The sequence below is a fragment of the Aulonocara stuartgranti genome, assembly GCF_965226115.1.
Source record: "Aulonocara stuartgranti genome assembly, chromosome: 23".
NCBI classification, from domain to species: Eukaryota; Metazoa; Chordata; class Actinopteri; order Cichliformes; family Cichlidae; genus Aulonocara; species Aulonocara stuartgranti.
Genome location: NC_138958.1, coordinates 33,673,879 through 33,696,425, shown reverse-complemented (window position 1 = coordinate 33,696,425; position 22,547 = coordinate 33,673,879). Strand labels below are relative to the sequence as shown.

Below are 22,547 nucleotides of genomic sequence, written 5' to 3'. Positions count from 1 at the left end.
AACGTGCTGCTATTGTTTATCCACTGGTTTCCTCTTTCTGGTGCAAAGTGGGCCAAAAACAAACCAGAGAGATGGACTCGCGACAGAAAAGCCGATCAGCTGATCATTAAGCAGTTTCATGATTGAAGTAGCAGCAAGAGAGGGAGGGGGAGAGAAGAGGCACTCGCACCATATATCGCTTGTTAAGCTTAACGCAGGAATGCTTTACAAACATTCAGAGATGGACTTACACACTTGCTTTACTTCTCTCGGGGATAACTTTGTCGGAGATGAAATGCCGGGTTGCTAGCGAAGCTCCAAATGCTATCCAGACCACCACAGGTCCCGCATGCCACAGCCGCTCTATCACGTGATGCATACTGCTCCGACGTGCTAACGTTCTGAGGCGCGTTACGGCGTGTTGCACGTTTTGTGAGGTGCTTTCGTGATATTTAATGGATCGGATTACATTTTTTATTTTTCTCCGATATCCGATCCAGTAATTTAGGTCAGTATCGGACCGATACCGATACGTAATATCGGATCGGTCCATCTCTAGTATATATATGTATATATTGTACTATTCTTAGTTAGCGTATTGTCTGTCTTGTCTTAATGTTTGTTTATAATGGAGCACTGTAACAAAAAATAATTTCCCCCAGGGATCAATAAAGTATTCTGATTCTGATTCTGATTCGTAAGTTACGATGGCAAACACTGGGGTCTGGAGGGACCCCGAACCGCTGGAGGAAACAACTCTCAACTTCACATCATCATCATCGTATCCTTCTCGAGAGTGTTCGCGTAAACCAGCCTAAGTGAGGACCTCGGACTCTCCTTGAGTCCCCGTCCTCCTTCTGCTCCGTTCTCCTGCTCCTCGCAGGTGAGTGCTTAGCCTTATGGGCCTCGGGTTACGCGTAAACTGGCCTTCGCGAGGACCAGGGATGCTCTCTACTCCACGATTACTATAGAGTCAAAGTGTACCCATGATGGGGTATTTCACAACCCCAATGCACATTCGTAAGTTACGATGGCAAACACTGGGGTCTGGAGGGACCCCAAACCGCCGGAGCAAACAACTCTCAACTTCACATCATCATCATCATCAATGTCTCCTTCTCGGCAGTGTTCGCGTAAACCGGCCTAAGTGAGGACTTCGGACTCTCCCTGCTTCCCCGTCCTGCGACCTCCTTCTGCTCCATTCTCCTGCTCCTCGCAGGCGAGCGCTTAGCCGAATGGGCCCCAAGTTACACGTAAACCGGCCTTCATGAAGACCGGGGGTGCTCTCTGCTCCGTGGGTACACTGTGACCCCTTTGTAATCGCGATGGGGTAATTCGCAACCCCAATGCACATTCGTAAGTTACGATGGCAAACACTGGGGTCTGGAGGGACCCCGAACCGCCGGAGCAAACAACTCTCAACTTCACATCATCATCATCATCATCAATGTCTCCTTCTCTGCAGTGTTCGCGTAAACCGGCCTAAGTGAGGACCTCGGACTCTTCCTGTCTCCCCGTCCTGCGACCTCCTTCTGCTCCGTTCTCCTGCTCCTCGCAGGTGAGCGCTTTGTCGGATGGGCCTTGGGTTACGCGTAAATGGACCTGAGGACCACGGGCTCTCCGTTGCCTCCTCGTCTTCCTTGCTCCTTCTCCATCGTTCTCCTGCGCCTCGCTAGTGAAAGAGCAGCTGCTTGGCCTGCCTATTACGCGAACACCGCCCTCCAGTTGGACCTCGGGCATTCCGAGCCTCCTCGTCCTCCTTGCTCCCTCTACATCCTTGTCACGCTCCTCGCTAGAGTACGCTTAGGTTTGCAGAGGGTGGGTTTTGCGAAAACCGCCGTCGGTGAGGACATCGAGCTCTCCGTTGCTCCTCGTCCTCCTTGCTCCTCCATCATTCTCCTGCGCCTCGCTAGTGAAAGAGCAGCTACTTGGCCTGCCTATTACGCGAACACCACTCTCTGTTTGGACTTCAGACACTCCTTGCCTCCTCCTCATCTATGCTCTCTTTACATCCTCGCTAGCATACACATAGGTCTGCGGAGGGCGGGTTTCGCGAACACCCCCTTCGGTGAGGACCTTGGGATCTCCATTGCTCCCCGTCTTCTTTGCCCCCTCTACAGGGAGTGCAGAATTATTAGGCAAATGAGTATTTTGTCCACATCATCCTCCTCATGCATGTTGTCTTTTTTTTTTTTTTTTTTTTGGCCTGTCCCGTTTGGCTCTTTTGCCATCAGAATTGTTGTCTAAAGGCAAAGAAAGATGCCCAACGGATTTACTTTACCAAACTGACCATCCCAGCCTTGCCGTAATGGTCCATTTGATTCACCTTTTATTGTTTATTTTATTTTCACTTACTGAATACGGGACAGACTTGACTGGGGGAAAGAAGGGGAGAAAGAAAGAGGGAAAGAGAAACAGCTGAGAAGAGGGACGGGGGAGAAGGGCAAAAGACAAAAACCAACAGAACGGGCAGAGAAAAAAAAATGCATATATCAATCACCTGGATCACCTGCTGAGAAAGAAAAAAGAAAGCAAGCAGAAGAGAACAAGAGTAATAGAATAAACAACATCACAATGATATATGGGAATATGACAGTAAATACTAAATGTTAAACATTATTGTGCAGCACATAAGATCAACAGAACACAGTGTGCTTTGAGGTAGGAGCCAAAAAGGGTGTAGTTTGTGGGTGTGATCACCCGTGTGTACACCTGTGAGCATGGACGCGCTTGTTTTTTGTTTTTTTAAAAGGTTCCTTCATGTAATAATCTGCTAGAGGGTGTGGGGGGGCCACAGCCCCGTCCTCCAGGGCGTGAAGCAGGTGTGGAGGAGATCAAAACTCCAGACATCCAGAGGCCCCCAGAACACAAGAGACCAAGGAAGACCAACAGAGGGGCAGCTGCGCCACTGTCCCGGCGGATGATGCAATGATCGGGGACCATTCTTAATTTCGTTGTTCTCATGACAATGACAATAAAGTTTCTGATTCTGATTCTGATTCTGAAGAGCTGAGGAGAGTCTCAGATGAGGGCTCACTCAGCAGCCGCGGAGCAGAAGCCAGGGGGAGTTGCAGTGACGCGCCCGTGAGCTCCACCGGCAGCCAGCTGCGCCTGAGTGACCGAGCCCCAGGCCGAGAGGCCGGGGGCACCCCACCTCCGAAGTGGCCCGAGCGAGCCCCAGGCTCCAGGCCCCGATAAGCGGCCGCCAAGGAGTGAGCCGGTGTGTACCTGGACGCCCATCCCCGGACACAAAGAACCACCAACGCACCGATGTCTGAGGGGGTCCGCCACTGGCAGGGGAAGTGGTGGTAGGGGGAGATAGGCCTCCAAACCTTGGAGGGCCTGAGATGTCCCCAGAGAGGTGGCGCCTGACACCCAACCTGACATATAGACACAGACATACAGGCACACACAGATACAAACATCCATTCCCACCCTCATGCTCTCATATGCACTTACTCCACACTCAACCAACGTGGAGACAGACATAAAGAGACGTTGTACACACGATCACACTCCCCAAGCGTACTCTACAAACCGGGTCTAGGTGCCCCCGCCCCTGGAGGGTGGAACTGCACCCAGACCCAGGTGGTGTTTCCCTTTTCCCTGCGGTGGGGGGAGGCAGACCGCCCCGACTCCGCAGCAGCAGGAAGGCTCCACACTCCAGACCGCAGTCGGACGGCCAACTCCTCCTCCTAGCCCCCCTGCTCCAGCAGGTCGCAGAGAACGGGGGTGAGAGAAGACTCCAAACCTCCCTCCACCCGCTCATTGTAATGTTGATGCATGTGTGTTCTAAGGTGCATTTAAAACCCAGGAGGGCATGGAGCTACCTGCCAGAGAGCAGCAGGTAAGCGCATGGTCCCTCCTGCTAGCCCTCAATGTCTACGTGTATTTAAAATTGAGAGGTGGGCAACGATGCCAGGGGTGGGGTGTACACCCTGATGGTACTTTGGACTCCGTGTATCGTGCCCACCCCCAAGATCCTATATGTATGTGTAATGAGAGTGTGAGTAATGTGAATGTCTAAGTTGTGGGATAAAATTGAGGCAGAGGCAGCCAGAAGGGGACCCTGCACCCTGGTGACATACCCCTACTCCAAGGCCCTACATGTGTGGGTGGTTGTGGTGGAGCGGGAAGAGGGAGGCAGCTGGAGATGGGGAGGGAAGGAAGGGAGGGGCAAGTGACCCCTCCCTGGGGCCAGCTCCCCCGCTGACCCCAGTAGGCACCCCCATACTCCGCGACCCGCCAGGGAAAGGGGGCCCAGGCCCATCCAGACCGGGCCCAGTGCAGCAGCGCCGCCCGGCCCCACAGAGCCCGGGACAGTCCACCCAACCCCACCACAGAGAAAACTGCACCCACCCCACCATCCACTCATCTTCCAGACTACATAAGACAATAAACACCCAGGCTGAGATCTTTCTCCACCTCTCCTGTATCTCCCCCTCCTGCAGAGGGAGCTCCTGAGGAGAGGAAAGCTCCTGCAAGATGTGACAATCTCCCCCACCAGTTGAAGAGCCCCCCAGGTGGCTCGACGGACCGGCGGCACCCTGCTCCAGGGCTGGGCCCCCATGCACCCACCCGCCCACAACCCCGGCAACACACCAACCAGGACCCAAGCCCCCGAGGCCCGGTCCGGGTCCCAGCCCAGAGACGGAGCGCCCCCAGAACCTCACGCCCATCCCGGACCCACCCAGGGCCAGCCAGGCTACCAGGTCAGTAACCCACGTCCGTCAGCACAGACCCTCCCCTAGCCCCGCTGCACGCAGCCGCGAGGAAACAGTCACCGGAGAGCCAACAGAGCCCCTAACCGGACATGACCGCTACCCCGGGTTGAGCCCCCCAAGGAAGATGCCTCCGGGGAACCCCCCGACGCCCTAAGCCTGTCCCTACCCCCACACCAATCACAACAGTGAAGGCGGGACCAAACTATGACCCCCCACCCCCACTAGGTGATGGAGCTGATCAAAGGAGCCCAGAGCAATTGATCTGATGTGGTGGCAGAGGCTGTATCAAGACTAATGTAATCTAATAGATAATTTCTATATTGGTTAGAATTAAGATTATTTTTATTTTTCCAGTTCATGAGGACTGTTTTCTTGGCTATGCATAGGGCAGTGAAAACCATATGGGCGATATTCTTTTCTGAAGTGACATTATCTAAGCTGCCCAACAAACACACTAAGGGGGAAGTTGGAATGTTACATTTCAGACACTTCGATAAGTCTTCACATATCTCGCGCCAAAACTTCTGAACTGGTGGACAGAACCAAAGAGCGTGGATATAATTATCCGGTGAATTGGTTTGGCAGTGTGAGCAGTTGTTGGTAGACGTAAAGCCCATCTTGAACATCCGATGACCTGTATAGTGTACTCTATGTAATATTTTGTATTGAATTAATTGAAGACTGGGATTTCTAATTAGATGAAAGGTTTTTAAGCAAATCTGAGACCAGAAGTTTAGGTCTAAGTTAACTGATAAATCCGCTTCCCATTTTGCAATAGGAAGTGATATTGATTCATCTGTTTTAGAAAGCATTCTGTATATTTTGGATAGTAATTTGGGGGGTTTAAGAGTAAGAAATTGAACCACACTTGGTGGTGTTTGTAGTTCAACTTGACCCGGTTTAAATTTCTTTTTTACTATGGATTTAATTTGTTGATATTCTAAAAATCTTTTCTTGTTGATCCCATATTGTGTAACTAGTCCGTCAAATGAAATAAATTCTGTTCCTTCTAGTATATGTTCTAAATATTTGATTCCTTTATCACTCCAATCTGAAAAGTTTATCATATTATTGTTTTGTAATATGTCAGGGTTGTTCCAGATAGGTGTACGTTTGCATGGGATTAATGAAGACGCCGTCAATTTTAGAAACTCCCACCATGCTGTCAGAGAAGAGCTGATGTTGATGCTTTTAAAGCATTCATGTCGTTGGATGTTTGAGCTGATAAATGGTAGGTCTGAGATCTCTAGATTATTGCAGAGTGCTTGTTCTACATCTAGCCAAGGTTCATCTAAGAGGGTGTGTTTTAGCCATCCTGAGATAAACTGAAGCCTGTTGGCTAAGAAGTAGTGCTGAAAGTTAGGCAGTTCTAGTCCTCCTTTATCCTTGGTCTTTTGTAGTGTTTTTAAGCTTATACGTGGGGGTTTATTTTTCCAAAGGAATTTGGACATACATGAATCTAGAGATCTGAACCAATCTTGTGGCGGTTTAGTTGGGATCATTGAGAATAAATAATTTATTTTTGGTAAGACCATCATTTTTATAGCGGCAACCCTTCCCATGAGTGATATGGGTAGACATTTCCATCTAGCCAGATCATCTTCTACCTTCTTTAAAAGTGGGATATGGTTTAATTTAGTTAGATCTGCAAGCTTGGGAGAAACATTAATACCTAAATATTTTATATTTCCCGATTGCAGTGGTGTAGAAGAGGAATTATGGAAGGAGCAATTAATCGGTAGGACTGTAGATTTTGACCAGTTAATTGAGTAATCTGATATTCTTGCAAAAGAGTTTATCAATTCAATCACCCCAGAGATATTGGTTTGTGAATTTTGGAGAAAGAGTAACACATCATCCGCATAAAGGCTGATTTTATGTTCCACGTTCTTGCATTTTATGCCCTTAATTACTGAATTCTGTCTAATTGCTGCTGCTAGTGGTTCAATAAAAATTGCAAATAGTGAAGGGGAGAGTGGGCATCCCTGCCTGGTGCCCCTCAAGAGACAGAAGCTGGAGGATGTCTGGTCATTTGTTCTAACACAAGCTGTTGGGGAATTATATAATATTTTTAACCAGTTTATGAAAGAGGATCCAAAACCAAATTTGTGTAAAGTTGCAAATAGAAATTTCCAGTTAACTCTGTCAAATGCTTTTTCTGCGTCTAAAGAGAATATTTGTCATGGTCCTGGGTCGTTGACCCAGCGTTTTGTGTTTTGTGATTATTTCCCTCTGTTCTAGTTATTCTGTGTCCTCCCCCCTTGTGTCCGGTTCGGGTTCTAGATTTCCTGTTTTGTTCTGAAAGTCTGTGTCTGTTGTCATTGTGTTCAGCTTGTGTCCTCCAGTCATCATGTGTATTCAGATCAGCTGTTCTTCCCTCCTGTGTGCGATTACCCGATTACCTTGTGTGTGTGTGTATATATAGTGGGTGTCGGTCTGTGTTCGTTGTCGGCTCGTCTGTGTTTCTTGGTATCCTGGTCCTTGGTCTGCGTCTCTCTGCTCCGCTCTCCGTTTTGTAAGATTTCAGGTTTGCTCTTTAGTTTCTCCCAGTTTAGGTTTCCGTTTGTAATTACTCGTGCTTCATTGCCTGTTTTTGCCACTACCACCCTGTAAATAAAACGTCATTCGTATCATCAGTTTGCTGCATTTTGGGTCCTCCTTTTCCTCCACACCACACGGCTCCCTCCCCCAGCCGTGACAGTACGAGCCGACCAAACATGGACCCAGCGGCATCCGCACCTCCCGAGGAGCTTCGGGAGGAACTAATTGACTCTGTTTCCAGGTTGGTTAACCTATGGCTCGAGCATGAGGGGGAAGAGTGTCTCCGCGCTGTAGAAGCCAGGCTACAGCAGCTCATCTCTGCTCACTCCTGGCTGCTGGACTCTCTTCACCCGCTCGCACAGGACTTCATACTCAACGAACTGCACCTTCACCCACCAGCCGCTACCGCTTCCCAACTCAGCCCGGCGGCGAAGATTTTGCCCGGCCCGCCGGAGGTTTTGCCCGGCCCGCCGGAGGTTTTGCCCGGGAGGAAGCGACGATCGCGCCGTCGGCGCATCACCCCACAGCCGAAGACTAGGACTTTTGAACTGCCAGCTGTGGTGAGTGAAAAGGACCCTTTTTCTGTTTTGGACTGTGTGTCTGTTTATTCCGGGGCTGTGTTTTTTGAGTCAGCTGCCCTGCCGGTAGCTCAGTTAGCTGCCCAGCAGCCACTAGCTCAGTTAGCCACTCAACCGTCACCCCCATTACAGTCACAGCCAGACCTATTAGACACTTGGTTACAATCCATAGCTCAGTCAATAGCTCAGTTGACAAGAGACTCATCCGCCTTATTATCACCTATTCAGCCATCATTGTCACCAACTCCTCCTGCACAACAAGTTAAGTCCATCCAACCCGGAAAGAACTATTTGTCACCTGTTCATGTCAAGCAGAGAGACACACCACATAATATTGTAATCAGTCCTCAAAAGCTGGCCAGCCCAGAGACTGTGACACACTCCAGGGCCTCCCCAGAGGCTGGGTCCCAGCCCCCGGCCGACTCTGGACCCCTGGAGATTAAGAAGCCAGCTGAGGACTGTATCCGGCTGTCGCTGCCCGAGCTGGGTCAATGCTCTGTGCAGCTGCAGTCTGCCTTGTGTTTGCCAGAGGCCCGTGTGCCTGCTGGTTCTGACCCGTACCTGCCAGAGGCCCGTGTGCCTGCTGGTTCTGAACTGTGCCTGCCAGAGGCCCGTGCGCCTGCTGGTTCTGAACTGTGCCTGCCAGAGGCCCGTGCGCCTACTGGTTCTGACCTGTGTGTTCCAGGGGCCCCGGTGCCCACTGGTCCAGAGACTGTTTTCGCTGGGGGGCCCGAGGAGCCCGTCCAGCCTCCTGCTTCGCCTGCTGGGGGGCCCGAGGAGCCCGTCCAGCCTCCTGCTTCGCCTGCTGGGGGGCCCGAGGAGCCCGTCCAGCCTCCTGTCTCGCCAGCTGGATGGCCCGAGGAGCCCGTCCAGCCTCAAGACTCGTCAGCTGGGGGGCCCGAGGAGCCCGTCCAGCCTCAAGACTCATCAGCTGGAGGTTCAGGAGAACCTAGCCAGCCTCCTGCCTCGTCAGCTGGAGGGCCTGAGGAGCCCGTCCAGCTGCCAACTGCAGCCTCATCATCCTCGCCAGCTGCAGCTTCATCCACGCCACGGGCAGCAGCAGCTTCTTCCACGCCTGCAGCGCTACAGTCTCCGGCTTCCACGCCGTCGCCTGCTGCAGCCTCATCATCCTCGCCAGCTGCAGCCTCCGAGCCTTCATTCTCGCCCGGTGCAGCATCGTCATCTGCCTCGCCTGGCCCGGCTGCAGCATCGTCATCTGCCTCGCCTGGCCCGGCTGCAGCCTCGTCATCTGCCTCGCCTGGTCCGGCCTCTGCTTCAGCCTCGTCATCTGCCTCGCCTGGTCCGGCCTCTGCTTCAGCCTCGCCTGGTCCGGCCTCTGCTTCAGCCTCGTCTGGTCCGGCCTCCGCTTCAGCTTCAGCCGCGCCTGGACCAGCCGCTGCTTCGGCCTCGTCTGGTGCTGCGACGGCCACGCCACCTTCGGGTCCCGAACTGCCGCCTCGACATCGGCGGTCATCTACCAGGACGCTGGTGGAGCGTCATCGTCAATATGGACGACCTCCTAGACGCCGCCGCTGCCTTCCGCGCGGTCGGCCTCCAGACTTGTGTCATCGTCGCCATTGCTGTCCGCACGGTCGGCCGCCTGAACGGTTTCCTCGTCGCCGCCGTTGCTGTCCGCACGGTCGGCCGCCTGAACGGTTTCCCCGTCGCCGCCGCTGCCGTGTGCACGGTCGGCCCCCTGAACTGCCTCCACTCCGCCACCGCTGCCTTCCGCTCGGTCGGCTTATGGATCTACGTCGCCGACGTAGCCGGCCTCAGAAGATGAACTGTCCTGGACTTCTGAGTTGTCAGCCTCCGGGCCGGCCTCCTGAACTGTGTTTTGTTCTCGTGCTCCAGCATGTGTGTTTTTGTTTTGGACAATTCTCTCGGTTCGCTGGAGCTTGTGTTGGTCCCTCCGTCCTGGGCCCCCGCCGCCCGCCCTGGGTTGGTCGTCTGTTTTTGTTTTGGGCTGTCTGGAGCCAGCCCTTGGAGGGGGGGTACTGTCATGGTCCTGGGTCGTTGACCCAGCGTTTTGTGTTTTGTGATTATTTCCCTCTGTTCTAGTTATTCTGTGTCCTCCCCCCTTGTGTCCGGTTCGGGTTCTAGATTTCCTGTTTTGTTCTGAAAGTCTGTGTCTGTTGTCATTGTGTTCAGCTTGTGTCCTCCAGTCATCATGCGTATTCAGATCAGCTGTTCTTCCCTCCTGTGTGCGATTACCCGATTACCTTGTGTGTGTGTGTATATATAGTGGGTGTTGGTCTGTGTTCGTTGTCGGCTCGTCTGTGTTTCTTGGTATCCTGGTCCTTGGTCTGCGTCTCTCTGCTCCGCTCTCCGTTTTGTAAGATTTCAGGTTTGCTCTTTAGTTTCTCCCAGTTTAGGTTTCCGTTTGTAATTACTCGTGCTTCATTGCCTGTTTTTGCCACTACCACCCTGTAAATAAAACGTCATTCGTATCATCAGTTTGCTGCATTTTGGGTCCTCCTTTTCCTCCACACCACACGGCTCCCTCCCCCAGCCGTGACAATATTGTAGTTTCTAGGTTTTTACTGTATGAGTAGTCTATCATGCATGTTGTCTTACTCCAAGCTGTATAGGCTCGAAAGCCTACTACCAATTAAGCATATTAGGTGATGTGCATCTCTGTAATGAGAAGGGGTGTGGTCTAACACCCTATATCAGGTGTGCATAATTATTAGGCAACTTCCTTTCCTTTGGCAAAATGGGTCAAAAGAAGGACTTGACAGGCTCAGAAAAGTCAAAAATAGTGAGATATCTTGCAGAGGGATGCAGCAGTCTCAAAATTGCAAAGCTTCTGAAGCGTGATCATTGAACAATCAAGCGTTTCAATCAAAATAGTCAACAGGGTCGCAAGAAGCGTGTGGAAAAACCAAGGCGCAAAATAACTGCCCATGAACTGAGAAAAGTCAAGCGTGCAGCTGCCAAGATGCCACTTGCCACCAGTTTGGCCATATTTCAGAGCTGCAACATCACTGGAGTGCCCAAAAGCACAAGGTGTGCAATACTCAGAGACATGGCCAAGGTAAGAAAGGCTGAAAGACGACCACCACTGAACAAGACACACAAGTTGAAACGTGAAGACTGGGCCAAGAAATATCTCAAGACTGATTTTTCTAAGGTTTTATGGACTGATGAAATGAGAGTGAGTCTTGATGGGCCAGATGGATGGGCCCGTGGCTGGATTGGTAAAGGGCAGAGAGCTCCAGTCCGACTCAGACGCCAGCAAGGTGGAGGTGGAGTACTGGTTTGGGCTGGTATCATCAAAGATGAGCTTGTGGGGCCTTTTTGGGTTGAGGATGGAGTCAAGCTCAACTCCCAGTCCTACTGCCAGTTTCTGGAAGACACCTTCTTCAAGCAGTGGTACAGGAAGAAGTCTGCATCCTTCAAGAAAAACATGATTTTCATGCAGGACAATGCTCCATCACACACGTCCAAGTACTCCACAGCGTGGCTGGCAAGAAAGGGTATAAAAGAAGAAAAACTAATGACATGGCCACCTTGTTCACCTGATCTGAACCCCATTGAGAACCTGTGGTCCATCATCAAATGTGAGATTTACAAGGAGGGAAAACAGTACACCTCTCTGAACAGTGTCTGGGAGGCTGTGGTTGCTGCTGCATGCAATGTTGATGGTGAACAGATCAAAACACTGACAGAATCCATGGATGGCAGGCTTTTGAGTGTCCTTGCAAAGAAAGGTGGCTATATTGGTCGCTGATTTGTTTTTGTTTTGTTTTTGAATGTCAGAAATGCATATTTGTGAATGTGGAGATGTTATATTGGTGTCACTGGTAAAAATAAATTATTGAAATGGGTATATATTTGTTTTTTGTTAAGTTGCCTAATAATTATGCACAGTAATAGTCACCTGCACACACAGACATCCCCCTAAAATAGCTAAAACTAAAAACAAACTAAAAACTACTTCCAAAAACATTCAGCTTTGATATTAATGAGTTTTTTGGGTTCATTGAGAACATGGTTGTTGTTCAATAATAAAATTATTCCTCAAAAATACAACTTGCCTAATAATTCTGCACTCCCTGTACATTGCTCTCAAGTGCCTTGCTAGTGAAAGAGCAGCTGCTTGGCCTGCCTATTACGCGAACACTGCCCTCCGTTTGGACTTCAGAAACTCCTTGCCTCCTCCTCATCCTTGCTCTCTCTACATCGTTCTCATGCTCCTTGCTAGCGTACGCTTAGGTCTCCGGAGGGCCGGTTTCGCGAACACCCCCGTCGGTGAGGACCTCAGGCTTTCCATTCCTCCATGTCCTGCTTGCTCTCTCTCCATCATTCTTAAGTGCCTGGCTAGTGAAAGAGAAGCTGTTTGGCCTTCCTATTACGCGAACACCGCCCTCATGTTGGACCTCGGGCTCTCCGTTGCTCCTCGTACTCTTTGCTCCCTCTACATCGTTCTCAAGGGCCTCGCTAGTGAAAGCGCAGCTGTTTGGCCTGCCTATTACGCGAACACCGCCCTCCGTTTATGCTCCTCGCTAGTGTATGCTTAGGTCTGTGGAGGGCCGGTTTCGCGAACACCCCCTTCGGTGAGGACCTCGGGATCTCCATTGCTCCTCATCCTCCTTGCTCCTTCTCTACCGTTGTCATGCGCCTCGCTAGTGCAAGAGAAGCTGTTTGGCCTTCCTATTACGCGAACACCACCCTCCAGTTGGACCTCGGGCTCTCCATGCCTCCTCGTCCTCCTTGCTCCCTCTTCATCGCTCTCATGCTCCTCGCTAGTGAAAGAGAAGCTGTTTGGCCTGCCTATTACACGAACACCGCCCTCCAGTTGGACCTCGGGCTCTCCGTTGCTCCTCATCCTCCTTGCTCCCTCTACATCGTTCTCAAGCGCCTCGCTAGTGCAAGAGCAGCTGCTTGGCCTGCCTATTATGTGAACACCACCCTCCAGTTGGACCTGGGGCTCTCCATGCCCCTCGTCCTTCTTGCTCCCTCGCCTTCATTCTCATCTGCCTCGCTAGTGAAAGAGCAGCTATGTGGCCTGCCTATTACACGAACACCGCCCTCCGTTTGGACTTCAGACACTCCTTGCCTCATCCTCATCCTTGCTCCCTCTACATCGTTCTCAAGAGCCTTGCTAGCGTACGCTTATGTCTGCGGAGGGCGGGTTACCTGAACACAGCCTTCCGTTTAGACCTCGGACCCTCAGTGTCTCCTCATCCTCCTTTCCCTTTTTAAAAACATTTTCCTCGCTCTCACGCGCCTCGCTGGCGAGCCCTTAGCTTTGGGGAGGGTGGGTTTCACGAACACCACCGTCTGTGAGGAACCCAGTACCTCCTACACACACACACACACACACACACACACACACACACACACACACACACACACACATACAGGAGGCAGTGAGGAGTAGAAGGAGGTTGTTGCTACGCCTGCGTCGCAAAACCAGGGCTCATTGTGTGTGAGCCTGGAGCAGCTACGGGGGAAACACATGGGACAACCGTGCAGTTTGGGGCCATGGTTTATTCAACGTGCATTTTCAGTGTGGTTTAACTTGCTAATCTGATCTGAAATACTTTCCTTGAATGTGCCTTAATTTCACCTCTTTTTTTCTTTCTTCTTTTCTTAGCTTACTGAAAACGTTGGCGACCAAAGGCCGGATCCAGGGATGTGTGCTGCTTGTGCTACTGGCGTTATGTGGGAAAACTGCTCGCTGTCAACATCGATACAAAGGTAAAGTGCAATCCCAGGGTTGTGTGCTGCTTGTGGTACTCGCTTTATGTGGACAAACTGCTTGCTGTCAACATCAATACAAAGATAACAAAAGAATAGCCTAGTGTAACGTAGTGTTTTATTTTATTTTTTTCTAGAATGGTTCAAATGTTACTATCAGGGCGAGGGGCGATCGTGGCTCAAGAGTTGGGAGTTCGCCTTGTAATCGGAAGGTTGCCAGTTCGAGCCCCGGCTTGGACAGTCTCGGTCGTTGTGTCCTTGGGCAAGACACTTCACCCGTTGCCTACTGGTGGTGGTCAGAGGGCCCGGTGGCGCCAGTGTCCGGCAGCCTCGCCTCTGTCAGTGCGCCCCAGGGTGGCTGTGGCTACAATGTAGCTTGCCATCACCAGTGTGTGAATGTGTGTGTGAATGGGCGGATGACTGGATATGTAAAGAGCTTTGGGGTCTTAAGGGACTAGTAAAAGCGCTGTATAAATACAGGCCATTTACCATTTACCATCATTTCCCCAACCCCGCAGGCTCTGCGACCCGTGAAGAACTGAGACTCCTCCTGGTTGGTAAAACAGGATCGGGAAAGAGTGCATCCGGAAACACCATTTCGCCTGAGTCTGTCACCGACGGCTGTCTCAGAAAAGAGGCATAGGGCAAAGACGGAAGAAATATCGCTGTGATCGACACTCTGGGGCTGTCTTTTGGATGAAATAGATGAAATGGTGGATTTCAATGGAGGAAACCACTACACCAACAAGATGTATAAGGTGGCCCAGAAGAAACTCGAAGGAGAAAGGCTGAAGAGGAGAAAGGAGGAAGAACAAAGAAAAAGGGAAGAAGAGGAGAGGATCGAATTGAAGGAGCGGTGTAAATTTTTCCGCCTCGCTTCCCTGGGATTATTTGGCACAGGAGTGTACTTTACATCTTATGTTCTCGTGGGGCTCGGTGGAGCCCTTGGATATTCTCAGTTAAAGACGCTGAGCTTGACGGTTGGGCGTCTTCTTTACTCGTCGATACCGTGAAAACTGCGCAGGTGTATCACCTACTCGACCTAGTGATCAACGAGTACCGCACCGAAGCAAGACCAATCACCCCAGCCAGAGACAACATGAGTGTCTGCGAGTCTTGGTGTCAGGGTCCCTGTGCCTACCCGGTCGGCTCATCTGTGAGCTTCTGCCCTTGGTCCATGCACCTGGTCGCCATCACGCACCTGTGGCTCGTTACGAGAGGGTTCCAGCTCCTTTATAAGACGGCATCTCTGTGTTTCTTGTCGCTGGACCGTTGCCGACCCGCATTCCCTGGACCAACCCCTGTGTTTCCTGACTGATTGAGTGTGCGAGGAGTGGAGTACATCATCGTATTTTCTGTGGAGTGTGGAGAGGAGCGTGAGGAGTGGACGGAGTGCGTGTGGACTTTCAGCGTCTTTTCCACCTGAAACACGGACAGTTTGTTGATATTGTAATCAAAAATACAGGGGGGGAGGCATTTTAAAAATGCACCCTCCCTATTGCGCATGTCCCTAAAAGGTATGGCCTTCCAGATTGCCTCAGTTGTATCGTGAGTGTAATTTCAAATAAAATAAAATAAAACTCAGAAGCGTCTGTGTGTTGTATTCTTCTTTTTCTTCTTCTTCTTCTTCTTCTTCTTCTTCTTATTATTATCATTATTGTGATTATGCTTCATTTTTATGTACTGGGGTATCAATGACTCCCACGCTGCCGCAGCAGCTTCTGTGCATGGCCCCCAAGTGCTACGTTTTCTTTCCCGATCCCCTGACGAACCCATTAGAATCGCTCTGGGGCACTCTTCGACCCCAAATGATCGTTCTGTTTTTTTCATTTTCATTCACCTGTCTCTACTGAGGGTGGGGTACTTTGGGACCCCCGGGGTCTGGGGCTGCCCCAAAGGGGAACACAAGGGTTAAGTCATTTTGTCCTTGTAAAGTGAATGTTATGTTAACGATGTTGCTCAGTGCTTTCATCTCAGTGTTGATCACTACATCACAGTAGTGGGGGATGGGTATTGATAAGATTTTCACGATTCCGATTCCATTTTCAATTCTGTTTAACGATTCGATTCTTTATCGATTCTCTTATCGATTCTTTTTAAAAAAGGAGAACACTAAGGTCCATTAGCTTAGAACTTTGTTTTATATCTTCTCTTTGAACACAATAGAAATTTAGGAGTAACGTGGCCTTACAAACCCAACAGTGAGATCTTAAGAGATCCACAGCCTCTTCAATGGAGTGTCACAGGGTCCCCAGGAAAAAAAATTGTAAATGTAAAATAATAAAATAAATATTCTTCTGTAGCAATAACAAAGTATAACATAAATTATTCTGTAGCAATTACACAAGAATATCCAGTAATGTCCCTGCCTACAATTAAACACATTCACTTACTGAAAATCATCTGCTGCGGCAAATGGGTGCAAGCCTTTGACCACAAACTTAGTCACTGCTCGGTGACATTCGTCAATCCTGGCCTGAAAGGAGACGCTACCGGTAGACTGCAGCGAGAACTGCCAGCATCTGAGCCAGACTCTGTCTTAGGGCTGGGTATCGTCACTGATTTCTAGAATCGATTCGATTCCGATTCACAAGGTCCTGAATCGATTCAATTCGATTCGGGAAAATTTTGCCTCAGACAGTCAGAAATACTATAATTCAGATCATGCATCATTACATTTCCATAATTTTATATTTATAAAAGAAAGCTGACACTTGCGAGACTTAATCAAAGGTGTAAGCATCACAGCAGATGCCTTTGTGTCAAAGTAGCTGAGGATAGAACACAGAAAAACATGAAGGTGATTTTCCTGGCCTGGGATTTTATAAAAATATTCTGCAGTAGATCAAAAATGAAACAAAGTCATTAATCAACATATGAACAGTACCTGATGCTGCTCAAGTGAAGCAGAGCAAAGTTACAGAGGTTTTAGAGACACAGCTAAGCGTTTTGCAATTTTGCATAATTTCAAAAAGTTTAAATTTGTTCAGTAGCCTGTTGAATGGCAGAAATTAGGTTTTCTTTTCGGAAGTAAGTAAAAGGAAAAAAACAGCGGCTGACAGCGCTGTAAACAACGACTTGTGCATAACAAGCAAGCGAATAATGCAGAAAACAGATTTTTAGACGGGAAACTGTTCTTGAAGTATACAGAGAGAGAGAGAGAGAGAGAGAGAGAGAGAGAGAGAGCTGTGCATGAAGTGTGATTATGGTGGAAGCAAAAAAACAAAAGTAAGAGGGAATTCATGATGATGTTTATGTGAAGTTTGGATCTTCTTTTGCTGCTCGTTCAGTCAATATTGTCTGGAGAGAGTTAAAACCTGCAGCTTCAGAATCTAAAAAAGGGCGTAAACACAAAGCGAGGACCCGCCGACGGATCAGAATCAGCGAGCTGTCGGCTTTCAGCCCCGACCGTGTCCGTGCCGTCGGGTGAGAAAGGCGACATCTGATTCTGATGTGTCGGCGAGTCCGTGCTTTGTGTTTATGTCTTTGTGCAGAATCCGTGTTCCTGGTCTCATTTACTGTTTTAGCTGTTTGGTGGTTGTTGAAATTTAGTAAGGTTTAGCCTGATATTCTGGTATTTCGGGCAAAATAAATTTATATTAAAAAATCGATTCAGGATTTTAATGAATCGATATCACGTTATCCAGAATCGATTTTAATCGATAAATCGATAATCAAAACCCACCCCTACTCTGTCTGTCTCTCTCATCATGGTCACCTAAATGCACAGTAATGGAAGGTTTTGTAATAAGGCAGATCGCGCTAACATAATATGCACCGTTAGTTGATTAGTTACCTTCCGGGAGAGGACGTGCAAACGTTACCGCTGCTGCTGGGTTGAGATTCACGAGGTTATCGCGTGTTTTGTGAGCAAATGCTTTTGCATATTCGTAGTGTTTCCTCCCTTAAATGAAATATCTACTTTGCAAGTATTACAAGTTGCCCTGTTGTCATCCGTTCTCGTAAAGTATAACCAAACTTTTGAGCGTTTGAGCCGCCATGTTTCCTGCCAGGTAAATGACGCTCCGCAATGTGGTGACATCATTCGGGCGACTGGAATCGATAAGGGAATCATTTGTAAAAATGACAAACAATTCCAAGGAATTGAAACAGTAGGAACCGATTCTCAACAAGAACCAGGTTTCGATACCCATCCCGAATTTCATGGATGATATTTGGTAAATATCATCCATGAAGATTATGCTGTGAAAATGAGAAACTAAACTTTGAACATAACCTGATTGACTTTAGCTGTTATTTCAAAATGAGTATGTTATCAGCATTAAAAATAAAAACAACATGTGGTCTTCAGGCGCTGCTGCAGGGTAGGGGTGGTGCAGTGGGCTCAAGGGGCACTGCCAGGGAGGCTGAGGGGGCAGGTGGAAGTAATTTTCTTCCAGTCTTCAGTGACGCCGGGGACCTGAAGAGGGAGGTATGTTGAACGTGAGGTCTGCTGGACAGCTGGCCTAACTGAGAACGGGTGCCGAACCAAAGAGCACTGTGTTCAATCAAGCAAATGTAAACAATCACCTGAGCTTCGTGTGGGGTCTGGCTCAGTCGCATAAATATTAACAATAAAATAAACCTAAGAATCATAAATAATAATAGTGCAGTTGATAATTTATACTTTACAGTAAATCTAAATCTTAAATCTTACAAATCTAAAAGACAAAATGAAAACAAAACAAAAAATGACTAAATGTAACTTTGTTTCAGAGTTAAAAATTGAGTAATTGAATAGATATTTACATTTTTTAAAAACTTTTTTTCAAGCATTCTTTACTTTATATGTCAAATGTTGAAGATGACATATTAGCTGTTTGGCATTTTGGCGTGTGAGAACAGAATTTTCTATTTAACGATAACAACTTAGCAAAAGGCTTAGGCTATGTACATTAAATTTTGTTCACCTAATGATAAAATACTCTAAATGAACAGTTTTTCTGACTAAAATAAGACACATTTTGAAATTATGGTCTGTTCTTTACACAAAACACTTATCATACATGCTGATACTGACCAGCAGAGGTCGCTAAGATACTTATTATAGAACACAGTTTCTATGACAAGCTTATATGTGATGAGGCAGAAGTGCTTTCAAACAACAGCACCTGTGCACCCAGTACAGAATGATGCACTCACCATCTGAAGTTCAAAAGTTAAAGGTCTCTCAAACAGGGTCTCCTGAGTGTTTATAATTGTTATATTGTCATAAAGAACTAAAGTTGCATAATGCTCACCAATGTGTTTTTTTAATTCAATTTTAAGCCCGCTGAGATTAATTAGAGTAGGAATGCCGTATTTTCTTTATTCTGAGCTCTCTCTGTCTCAGTCTGTCTGCTGTGTGGTTATACACTGACAGCAAAATGTTTGCATGTTAACTACACTCCAGCAACCCCAGCCTTTGTTCCCGCGCCTTTGCTGACAAGTGCATCATGTCTATTTGGGAGCTACTGCTCATAAGATGTAGAGACAAGACCTGTCTGAGCTCTGGCCTCAAACTCAGTATGTGTGTGTGTCCCAGATAGAGAATCAAAGCTCACATTATGCTCTCTTTCTTCATTATCATAGATGAAAGTACTACTCTTGGATGAGCGAGGCAGGCAGTTCAGTTGGACTCAGACACAAGCCTCAGCATTTTAAATACACTGTGTGTGTGCAAACACACAGTACCTCAAGTCCAGTGATATGTCAAAGTTTGGCTTGTGCAGAGATGAGAAAAAAGATTAATCTTGAGGATTAGAGCTGCATTAAGTTGGATGCTTAAAACACTCAGGGTATTTGGGACTCGTTTCAGGAGGCACATTCAGCCAAAGTTTGCACTGCCTGACAGTTTTCTGTCAAACATTTTCTGGTCACTCCAACAGTTTATCTCAGCCTTGGACTCTTTGCTTTATGTGGGGGAATAAATTTGGAGCGTGCATGTGGGGAAGAAAAGCTGTGTCAACATCTGGGCAGCCTGCAAAAGCTGAGAAGACAGGCAAGTTTTTGATGCACATTCCTGGACGCCGTAGGGTTCTTATAGGTCAGATAGTTTTAGGAAGTGAAGTGCCTGCTCAAGCTGCACTCGCATTTGTGCAAGTATGTGTTTGTCTCTAATTCTGTGAAACACTTAAGGCTTCATTACTTTAGCAATGGGCCCCCATTAGTATGTTTTTTCCTGTTAGGGGAGGTGGTTATGTACTTTGAGAGAAAACAAAGAAGGGAATCTCCCAGAAAAACAAAATGGTTTTATTTGCTTGGCAAAGACTGAAAAGAAAAGACAAACAACTAGTGAGAGTTTATAAAAAGGTAACATAGTCTGTACATAAACTTAGTAAATTGCTGTCAGGACCACTTTAGTTGAAATAAGATTGTTTTTCTATCTGCAGTTATCCCTTCCCTGAACAGAGCAGGCATCTGTGACACTGGACACAACATTTATTAAAACAGAAATGGTAACTATTGTGCACAGGCAGCAGCAAATGTACCGTATATCTTTCAGTACTTCTTTGTATTTGCTATATTTGTGAATATTCAAAGGGGTATTTGCAGTGCTCCGTCTAACTGATGAAGTTTAAAGGTTTTGGTCTGTGTTTCTGGATAGAAGCCAGTCTCTGTCTGTTTTAAGTTAAGGTAATTGTGATAAGAAGAATACCTTTGGGTGAAAAAGAAAGTGTAGTAAAGAACATGTAAAACACTTTTTGTGTTAATAACCTTGAAATACACACACCTAAGGCAATGCACACCTGTACACCTGTTAGATAGATGCTCTGTTACATAAGAGGGATTAAGTCGGTCGTTATTTGTCAGCTACATCGATGGAAGAAATAATACTGGCCATAATGAAATCAGTAATTATATCACTATGGCGGCCATAGTGATTAAATTCAATCTGAGGAGAGAATCTGAAACCCTTTAAGGATCCTGGAAGTGTAAGAGATTTTACTTTCAGCTGGTGTTGTAGCTAGCTTTGGCAGCTAAGACACCTTCTCAGACCTGTGAATGTGAGAAGCAGAGTGCAGAGAATACATTTCACATCATCTATGACAGGGTTTCCTAACTGATCACTTGCCAGACAGCTATAAATAGATAATCAGTAGAAAAAAAACGCTGAAAAAAATTTGGTGTTAGGTGTTTAAACAGATTCCAAACATTGTCCACCAAAAACTGAAAGGGCTTAGATCTAAATGAACTTTTGGTTTTTATTGAGTTGACAGGATGTTTTCAGTATCATAATAGTGATTGTGAATTCCTGTTCTGATACCAGTATTTACAACAATCTGTCCGATAGTCGATACTTTTTTCATTATTTTTGTTTTATCCGAGGGATACAAAGAAGTCTTTAGTGTAACAAAATAATTAGAATGTTTTGAACTCTTTTAGCTTTTAAAGATTTTGCCAGCACAAAATTTGTGTAACATAACACATTTCGGTCACTGATCCTGGTAAATACCACTATATTTGCTGATATGCTGGTATCAACAAAGGCTATATTGGTCTATGCTGATATTTCTCTAAAATATCTTCGTGCATGCATTCTATGAAACATATATTTTGAACTTGCAAACATAACGGATCTACCAGCAGAAATAGCCAACAATCAACTGGAAAATGGTCAGCAGGAAGAGAAATGGTTCTAGGATTGATCCAAGTGGAACACCAGCTCACTCTTGGAGCTAAAAGGTACCATTAACATTTATTTACTGAGTAATTAAATAAATATCTTTTACTCATTTAAAAACAAGATTATGACATGCTTATATGACTACTGTTATGTACTGTACAGGAGGTTTTGAAGATTAGTTACATGGTTTTATTTAAACTGCTGTGATTTAAATTTAAATTTAAATTTAAATTTCAGGCGCTACGATAATGGTAATCTAAGCTTTACAAGCTATACAGGGTTCCATTTTAATACATCACACTGATCCCACACAGCAAAAATACTGGCTCATTTACAATTTGATGGCAGCAACATATCTCTGAAAGGTGGCAGAGGGCCATGTTTACCACCAGTGTTGGTCAAGTTACTTGAAAAAAGTAATCAGTAACTAATTACTGATTACTTCCCCCCAAAAGTAGTCCAGTTACTTTACTGATTACTTATTTTCAAAAGTAATTAATTACTTAGTTACTTTTTAAAAACACGATTTACAACCTGAATAGGTGATAAAGCGATAGATCTTTCAGCCCAATTCTACTTTTTCTGCATAATCCATCACACAAAATGTAATCAAATGGAAAAGTCTCTTTTTAAAACTTGTTTTATTAGTTTTAATCTTTTAACTTTATGCATCAAGCAAAAATTTAATTATATGCAACATTCTCTGACTGGAAGAAATTTGTTTAATATTTAAACCTATTTTCTGCACATTCCAGCACATAAAATTAAATGTTTTTTTGTGTTTACACTCACTCTTTCAAATAGATGCAAGTAAAACACAGCAGAAAATAAATAAAGTCAAAGACTAGCGGTCCTGTTGCTCTATTTTCACCTGTAAAGCAGGAGCGGGGTAGGCGGAGGTTTATCCTGGTGCAGGTGTGCCGCAGCGGTCAGTTGAAGAATCCGCGAGTTTCTCTGTGAATTTCCCATTACGTCGTTGCGCACTCGGTGCTTGCTTGGAAGTTTAGGGGTTTTTTTTCGCAGTAAAAATACGTTTTCTTCCCACGCACAACGGACGCTAATGTTTTTGTCACTTTTTATGGAATCAAACTTAAAGTAAGGTCAGTACTTCCACACTTTAAATGCTGCACGCTCATACTCTCTCCCGCACTCGATATATGATCCACTGTTGATCTGCACACAGCTGTTGTCACGAATGTCGCACTTGCTTACGTCACTGTCATGAGACATTCTCGCAAAAAAATCACGGTTTTAGTAACGCAGTAACGCAGCGTTCCTACGGGAAAGTAACGGTAATCTAATTACCGTTTTTGCAATAGTAATCCCTTATTTTACTCGTTACTTGAAAAAAGTAATCCGATTACAGTAACGCGTTCTCTGTTTACCACTCTGTGGCATCCCCCCTTCTTTGAA

The 22,547-nt window shown here is 46.9% G+C and overlaps 1 protein-coding gene across 1 annotated transcript in view; it reads left to right on the top strand.

The window, feature by feature from the left end:
* Nucleotides 1–6,888: 6,888 nt before the first annotated feature.
* LOC309699979 (uncharacterized protein) overlaps nt 6,889–22,547 on the top strand; it is a 272,009-nt gene continuing 256,350 nt past the window's right edge. Inside the window, exon 1 of the mRNA XM_082523287.1 lies at nt 6,889–7,720. Coding sequence (XP_082379413.1) covers nt 7,421–7,720 — 300 coding nt within the window. The 5' untranslated portion in view covers nt 6,889–7,420. The remainder of the gene's footprint in view (nt 7,721–22,547) is intronic.